Genomic DNA, 8,855 nt, shown 5'->3' on the forward strand with positions numbered 1-8,855 from the left:
CCCCTTTTCATTCAGAAGAGTGGTTTTCCTACCACGTAGCCGTGACATTTAACCTGCTGTGCCCCCCCTTCTGTCTGGGAGTTTGTAAATGAGCATGAATCTGTTTACTAATCCCTGTAGGTCTGTAGCTTGATGCAGACCTCTAACTCTGCCTCAAGAGGGCAATCCTTTTCCTCCCCTTTGAATCTAACTTTTTAAAACAAACTTAACCTGAGCATAAGATTTTTCAAACAAAATTGTAATTTTGTCATTTATTCTTCAAAACATTAATATCACTAATAATTATTAAAATTTCATTAGTTTCTTATCATTTTGAGCCAATCTTTTGCATACCATGTCATTTTTTGATCTTTAATACTTAAAGATGAACTTTATGAAACCTTATAAATTGGTCTTTTTCTTCAGACTTTTTTAAGGGTTAATAAGCATATTCTTCTCTGCCAATTCTAGACATATGAATGGGTAGGTATCTGGTAGGTTCTAGAATATTTAGTTATAGAGACATAGTTTAACCTAGTGGTTAAGAGCACAGACTGATGATGAACTGCCTGGATTTAAATCCCAGTGCTACAAGTGACTTAAGAAAAATGACTTACTCTTTGTGCCTCAGTTTCCTTGTCTATAAAGTGGAAGTAATAACAAGCTCCCTCTGATGAATTATTGTAAGGATTAAATGTGTTAATATGTGTAAAGTGCTTTAGAACAGTGCCTGGTGCTTGGCATGACATCAATGTTAGCTATTATTATTCTTCTTATTATTGCTCTTGTATTATTGTTATCCTCTAGTATATTTACTATTACTTGTGATCAAGGAACCCTTTTCTGTAGCACTTCCACTTCTTTGACTTCATGGTCTTTTCTGCAGAATCTGTTTCTGTAGTTATATATCTCATGGGCCATCCTCATCTGATGTCTAAGTCTGGTGCCTCTGAATGCTCTAATATTTTCTAGTCTTAAGCAAGTTGGTATATAAGAACTCCTGAAGTGATTTGGAATACTCTCAGCATTAGACCATCATATTTATGGATAGCTTCCTACCAAGTTGAGGTCACACGAATGTCTGGGGACCAGCGTACCTAATTTCACTAGAAGAAGCACTGTGTGATGACCTGTATCATAAAGATTGTCGTATCTTCACTGAGACTGGTGAAGGAGAATTGGCAAATCAGATGAGTATAGGATATTTTTTTGGTGGCAGAATCCACTGACAAGGGACTCTTTTCTCTTTTCCCCTCCACATGAAGGTCTATGAGATTGGACTTTGGAGCAAAGTTCAAGGGGGTGGCAGTGAAGGAAGCAAATGTAGATCTCTCCTTCAGTGTTCATGGCAGTTGGGGCCATTAAACAAAGATTATCTGCATATTAAACCTGAAATTACCAAGGTGTTTCTCAAAGAAATTCCTCAGTCACAAGGGGAAATTGCTTTACTTGCACCACACAAACCGTCTCTATCAATAGAATAGGAACATTATTGCTCACCTTGTTTTTCTTCCCTCTGCAAACAGCTTCTCCAACATCACGTTTTTCTTTTATACCTTCATCAGAAAGTCGTCAAGTAAAAGGCAGACCATTTTGTTTTGCTATCCAAATGGAGTTATTGTGGTAGAAGACTTACTAAACTTTAAATTTAATTATCTATTTTTTAACTATTTGTTAGTGTTCTCCTTGTCTCTTTGTAAGAATAACTTTGATCTGGGAACTCAGCAACCAGAAAGATGCAGACTGGAAATGAGTCCATATAAGTAGAGCCACAGGGCAAGGCAGGAGTTATTCACCTGGGGTCAGGAAACTATAAACTGTACTTGTGTGCACGGGGTGGGGGGTGGTGGAGAGATGGGTGTAAAGGTTTATAACTTCTAGAGTTCTCAAAGAGGTCTTCACCCAGTAAGGGGTAAGCTGTCTCAGTGTCCATCAGCCAGATTTCCTTATTGTCTCAAGGCTCCAGCATTATGTACGTACCTCATTACAGTAGCTCCTAACCACTCCTTTGAACTGTCAATGGTATTTAAAAGTAGTCTTGGACTGGTTTTAATAATAGTTTACATGCCCTTAAATGCCTGAGCTTTCCTTTTTTTAAAAAAAAACAGGTCATTTGAGATTCATATAAAATGGCTATAAGTAGAACATTGTTTTTTATCAACTCTATTAGATACCCAAGCTCCAGTGATTCCATACTGGCGCCTACCTGGTTTGGGCATTATTGTCTACCTGCTGAAACAGAGCGCTAATGATTTCTTCAGCTATTATGACAGTCATCGACGGAGTGTCAACAAGCTACAGAACGTGGAACAACTTCCCCCAGATGAGATAAAAGAGGTATAAATCTTATAATGAGCAGTAGATACTTTTATTTTTTTAAGATTTATTTTATTATTTATTTATTTTATTTATTTTTGGCTGCGTCGGGTCTTAGTTACGGCACTCGGGCTCTTCGTTGTGGTGTGCGGGCCTCTCTCATTGTGGCGTGCAGGCCTTCTCTCTCTAGTTGTGGCTCGTGGGCTCCAGAGCGCCTGGACTCTGCAGTTTGCGGCATGCAGGCTCTCCAGTTGAGGCGCACGAGCTCAGCAGTTTTGGCGTGCGGGCTCAGCTGCCCTGCGGCGTGTGGGATCCTAGTTCCCTGACCAGGGATGGAACCTGCACCCCCAGCATTGTGAGGCAGATTCTTTACCACTGGACCACCAGGGAAGTCCCAAGCGATGGAGACTTTTGAGAACCCATTGTTTTTACTGATAAGGACAAGGGGCCTGGTGTCAGACTTGTAGGTAAAGATGATGCATGCAGTGAGATGAAAGGAATTACAATGACTCAGAGCTCTGTGTGGCTTGAAGAAGAGTTCCTCACCTCAGCAGCACACCTCATGAGCATAGAAACTCTTGAATGAGTGACAGGAAGTTGTACCTGTTCAAGAAAACCACCTGCTATTCAGTAGAAATTTCGGCAGCTGGCCTTTGAATAAAGAGTTTGGTAATTTATACTCTAAAAATCTGTGCTGAGAAACTTAGGTGCAGATGCTTTTTCAGTTGGAAGTGATTCCTTAGGTAAGATGTCTCTGTTCCTTCAGCATTTTCAATATCTGTTAAGTGAATTTTTCGGACAAATGAGATGGCATATCAGACTTGACTGCCTTCTCTCAATGATCCAGAATCATACCCTGGCACTTACTGTTACTAAAGATGCTGAGTTACTGGGCCTGCTCTCTAAGTAGCCTGCCTTTCTTTCCATTTGGCACAGCTAAGCTATAAGGCTTCCCTTGGCCAGTGCTGAAGCTTCGTGGTGTCTTTTGTGGCAGCCTGCATGTTGAGCCATTTTGCCATTCCTGGTTCACACCAGGTTTTCTGAAAAACACCATGTCACTCTTAAGAGTAGTCAGAGCCTACTCCCTTTTACCATTCTTATAATTCTAGGGGACATTTATTGAGAGTTTATGATGTGCCAAGCCATGAGCTACATATTCTACCTGAATACCTTAGGCAGATATTGTTGTGTCTCCTATTTCTCAGATGAGGAAGCTGAGGCACTGAAAGATTGACTAACTTATCCAAAGCCACACAGCTAGCAAGTACAGGTTGAGGCAGGTGTCATTGACTGGGTTCAGGTAGTCCCTGAAATTGTGTGGTTTACACCCGGCAGTCCTTCCCCGTCGTGCACAGCTCATGGGTGATGCTAGTACGCACGGGAGGAGCTGCAGCATTACAGAAAAGCATGTGGCACCCCCAGTCCCACTGCAGAACACCTGCCGCCAAACCCAGGGTCTGCACGTTAAATTGACCCATTGTGCTTGCAAGTGTGCCAGATGGAGAAGGGATCAGGGGAGGTTCTGGTTGATGATCTTATATTTATTACGCTCTACAAGTCTAATTCACATTTTCTTCAGAAGATACCTGACAGCTGTTATAGAAATTCTCCACACGGCATTGTGACAGTTACTGCTTGGAAATCCCACTGTTTTGTTTTGTTTTAATTTGACAAGAAATTCAGGATTGGTTGGCCCATCAGCAGATTGGAAATGTCTGTTTCAGGGACTGGACTTTCAAAAAGCAGCAGATGAACGTTCATTTGTGAATTCAACTGCTTCTTTGGCTCTCGTTTTTTAAAATTACTAGCTTCCTAATTAGATAATTAACTCTTGTCTGCAAGGATGTTTAAATTTATTTGAATGTTTTTCACAGTACATATCACAAGTGACTACTTATAGTATATATAGATTTTCATTAAATTTTTGTTACAATATATGTCATTCTTAATACTGTGTTTGTTTTTTTTTCTTAGTTGTGTCAGTCTGTGATGCCTACTGGTGTTGATAAAATCTCCACTACCCAGAAATATGTTCTAGCAAGACGCCGTTTGGTGAAGCTGATCAACAATCGAGCTAAACTGCTCTCCCTTTGTTCTTGTATCCTTAATGGATCATAGTGGGGCTTGAAGGGTGACCTTTAAGAGAATTTTCAAATGTGGGAACTGTTTACTTATTTTCACATTATTTGGGTATCAAAATCATGTGGAAAGGGACATAATTACTGTTAGTTTTTTTTTCTAGTTAAATGTGTGATATATTTCTAAATTGAAAATATTTTTCTTACCTTTTAGAGTAACTAGTAATCCTCATAATATACACAGACACTTTCTGTCCAGACAGGAGACAAGGACACTGAAGGCTATGCTGGCACAGCATCCCCCAGTTTCCACCTCCTTCCTCTCAGCACATCTTGCTGCTTTCTGGAGAGACCTTACATCCGGTTTATTAGACTCAGGCTGTGGTACATCACTGAATGGTGCAGTCTCTTCTTTTCCCTCCTGCTCAGAAACTGTTTTGCAAAATCATATGATGAGGGCTTCCCTGGTGGCGCAGTGGTTGAGAGTCCGCCTGCCGATGCAGGGGACACGGGTTCGTGCCCCTATCCCGGAAGATCCCACGTGCCGCGCAGCGGCTGGGCCCGCGAGCCATGGCCGCGGAGCCTGTGTGTCCGGAGCCTGTGCTCCGCAACGGGAGAGGCCACAGCAGTGAGAGGCCCGCGTACAGCAAAAAAAAAAAAAAAAAAAAAAATCATATGATGAGATTGTTTTCCTTAAATCTGAGCTCTCCTCTATAGTTATCATAGAGACCTGCCTGTTTATTCTCTGGCGCCATCTGGAGTACTACTTGTTACATTGCACACCCACGGATTCTCAAGACTCCTTATTTGCCTCCAGGACCTTATTTAAAAGCAGAAGACTACAAGGTAAACTTTATTCTGAAAATTAGTGAACCATAAATGCCTATAGATTTTAGCACCTTAAAAAACTAGTTACATTTAATCTACTTTTTACTGTTCAGGTTACTAAGGGTGGACTAGGTAATCAAGAGCTACTTAGTTACTAGGCATAGCTATGTTTTGTATTTTCCTTTCTGTCCATGGGAAATTGTGTGGAGCACAAGAGCGTTGTAGAGGCTGCCTTCAGCTGCTCCTCAGCTTCTTGCAGTTAATGGCTGACCCAGGTCCAGAGTCCTCTGGTCACAAATAATTTTCCAGAAGAATGGAAATGGGTCAGCCTAGGCCATGATTCTTGTTGCTCGAGGGACCTTCTGTGGCTGATGAGCGTGTATTGGATCCCTTAGGTGGCAAGAAACAGAAGGAAAGCTTGAGAACCCTGGCCTAGAACAGTGAAATGCTTCCTAGGGGCTTCCATTTACTGAAAGCTGAAATAGAGTTCTCAGTCTTGTCCCCTGTGGTTCATTGTCATCAGGTTCTTCCATTGTGTAGTAGACACACACCTGCAAAGCTGGTTTGACTGTGTCTTTATCTCTAGATTCCTTCGCTTCAGAAAGCAATCTGGATTTTAGAAGTGGGCTGACTGTAGTGAGCCAACATGATATAGACCAGGTAAGGTTCTATTCTCATACTCTTTTTTTTTTTTCTGAAAGTAAAAAGGGAAAGCCTGGTATATTAGTAAGATAATAGTTTTCAAGTTTGCATACAAAGACCTGGTTTGAATTCTAGCATAGCCACCTATTAGCTACGTGACTCAGAACAATTTACTTAGCTTCTGAGCCTCCATTTCCTCAGCTCAGAAATGGGAATGATAATTCAACCTCTAAGCATTTTGTCAGAATTAAATGAGGCTTCATGTGTGAGACTCGTAGGGTAGTGCCTAGAACATAGTAAGAGTTCAGTAAGGGTAAGCATCATGATCTGGAAACTCCGTATATCAATAGTTATTGCTATTTAAAGCAAATTTTAAGTTTTACACATTTATACAACAAGGGAAAGAAGGAAAAACAGTATCATACCAGTAAATTCTAGGGTGGAAAATGTGAATGTTGAGTTAATTTGGCACTTGGGAAAGGACCACATTACAAAAATTCAAAGGTATTTTAAATAGGAAGACATAGAATAAAAGAAATATTTGAGACTACTTAATAATGAAATGTCACCTGCGTTACTTGTAGCTTCAGGCTGATGCCATCAGTGCTTTCGGAGAATCACTACAAAAGAAACTTCTGGACATTGAAGGATTGTATTCAAAAGTTCGATCTCGCTATAGTTTCATACAAGCTCTTGTCAGACGTATCCGAGGCTTGCTGAGGATATCACGGAACTGAGAGCCCGTGCTTATGCTCTTCTGAGGAAGAGAGGAATTGGGGAAAACTGTCTCCTTTTTATAGTTTCTTTCTAAATTATGACCAAAAGATATTTTGCTATTTCTTTCTTTATATATGGACTTCTTTTCTGTAAACTTCTTTGCCTGGTGTCGTCCTCACTAGTAAAAAATAAATAAATAAATACTTTTTAGAAAAAACAAATATGTGGTCAGTCTCTTGAAATTTTATCTAGAATATGGTCAATATTATCAGAAATTCAACAAATAATCCTTCCACAGTGATGGTTTTCCCCCAGGGGTGTTATTCGGAATGCTAAATTAAAGGCATGGTCTGAAAATTCTAATTTTTTCTCTCTTTGTAGCTATAATACACTTTTTATGATAATGCTCTTTAAAGTCAAGCCATCTCCTTACTAAAATTATTTTTTCAAATAATCACTTGCATTTGTTCCTTAAAATATCTGTGGAACTTTTCAAATAAATCATCTGCCTGTATTTCTCATATAGTTAATAGGATGGCTGCAGTTAGAGAAAAAGAATTTACCCAATCACCACTCTATTTCTTGCCCGATAGTATTTATGTGCACGTGACTACCTCATCTGAAAGTCCGTTTTCCCGTTTCCAGCCAAAAATTATTTCAGCCTGATATATAGAAGAGACTGCTGAGAGGGGAAAGAGTCTTGACTCTCAGGTAGTGGCAGAAAATTAACACTTAGTTCTATGGTGTTATGGGTTTTTTTCCCTTAATCTTATAATAAAATTTCCATGGCTCTTTAAGCATTTATAAAAGGCTTTGTCATTGTTATTGTATTTTGAAATTAATCTACTGCCTACCACTTATAAATATCAAGCCGTAGCTGGAAAGCATCCTGTTAATAAATAGCATTGTTAGAGGGATGTGAATGAATAATTAACTGGTCCAAGATATAGTAATACTGACTGTTGCTCCACTGGTGAGGCATATGGTAAACTTTATCACGTGGAACACAGGCATGAACACAGAAATAATCAAAAAGAGCTTGGGGCACAGATTCAAAGCATCTTATAAACCTCTGAAGTGTGAAGCCTTCTGCAGGACAGAGATATTAGCTAATTTGGAATTAGTTACGCTTTTGGATTTACTAAGCTTCTTTATTTTGTTTTCCCATCATTTCTTCCAAAATTACAGCAGACTGGGGGTCAAAAGTTAGGGCAGTGGAGAAGTGTGTGGGAGGGAGAAGAAGGAAGGATTGCAGCTGCACGTATGCTACTTAAAAGACTGACCAGAAATGCTGTTTGTGTAATAAATACGACGGGGAGAGGCTAGCACTCAAGGCCCACGCCGCCTGACTCCCACTGTTCCCTGGGGCGTGGAGAGAGGCTGTTTTATGCAGCATGTGCTCTTCAGCAAAGCAAAGGAGATTGAAAGAGATTTTAGATGGCTTGTTTAAAAAAGTTTTAGCATTTAAAGGTAGATCCATCGGGCTTCCCTGGTGGCGCAGTGGTTGAGAGTCCGCCTGCCGATGCAGAGAACGCGGGTTCGTGCCCCGGTCTGGGAGGATCCCACGTGCTGCGGAGCGGCTGGGCCCGTGAGCCATGGCCGCTGAGCCTGCGCGTCCGGAACCTGTGCTCCGCAACGGGAGAAGCCACAGCAGTGGGAGGCCCACGTACCACAAAAAAAAAAAAAAAAAAAAAAGGTAGATTCATCTATTCCTCAACAATACTAAATAAATATAGGATCTTAATATGTTGTTTTTACTGAGTTAATTAGTTTGGTGGAATTAGGAAATCAAAAAGAGGTGAGTACCTTCTTCCTAGTTATTAGTGTTTTAGTTTTGATAAATTAGGGATGTTTAAATATAGCTGTCTGAGCTTTAGCTGAGCTATTTATAAAAGCAGTCATACACAATCTAGTCTTTTCTAAGTATTTGTCTATTGTTTTCCCAACTTATTTTGACAAACTTTGAATCTTCATAAAAGTTGAAAGAAAAGTAATGAACCCATAAACCTTTCACCTAGCTTCATCAGTTATCAACATTTTGCACATTTGCTTTATCTCATTTTTTTAATATGTATATATACTGGTTTGCTTCCTTAACTATTTGAAAGTAGGTCGTAGACATCATGACACTTCACTAAATATTTCAGCAGGTAAGAACAAGGATATTTCCTTCCTAACCACAATACAATTATCACACTTAAAGACGTTTACCTTTTTAAATTTTTTTGGCTGTATCTCACAGCTTGTGGGATCTTAGTTCCCCAACCAGGGATTGAACCTGGGCCTTTGGCAGTG

The 8,855-nt window shown here is 40.1% G+C and overlaps 1 protein-coding gene across 1 annotated transcript in view; it reads left to right on the plus strand.

Moving 5' to 3' along the window:
• The window catches only part of NUP205 (nucleoporin 205), an 81,609-nt gene extending 74,828 nt beyond the window's left edge, over window positions 1-6,781 (plus strand). The window contains exons 39-43 of the mRNA XM_081244787.1: window positions 2,150-2,316; window positions 4,270-4,393; window positions 5,091-5,219; window positions 5,788-5,861; window positions 6,428-6,781. Of these exons, the coding sequence (XP_081100913.1) occupies window positions 2,150-2,316; window positions 4,270-4,393; window positions 5,091-5,219; window positions 5,788-5,861; window positions 6,428-6,580 (647 nt within the window). The 3' untranslated portion in view covers window positions 6,581-6,781. The remainder of the gene's footprint in view (window positions 1-2,149; window positions 2,317-4,269; window positions 4,394-5,090; window positions 5,220-5,787; window positions 5,862-6,427) is intronic.
• Window positions 6,782-8,855: the final 2,074 nt, after the last annotated feature.

Source organism: Mesoplodon bidens (assembly GCF_964165515.1).
Source record: "Mesoplodon bidens genome assembly, chromosome: 9".
Lineage (NCBI taxonomy): Eukaryota > Metazoa > Chordata > Mammalia > Artiodactyla > Ziphiidae > Mesoplodon > Mesoplodon bidens.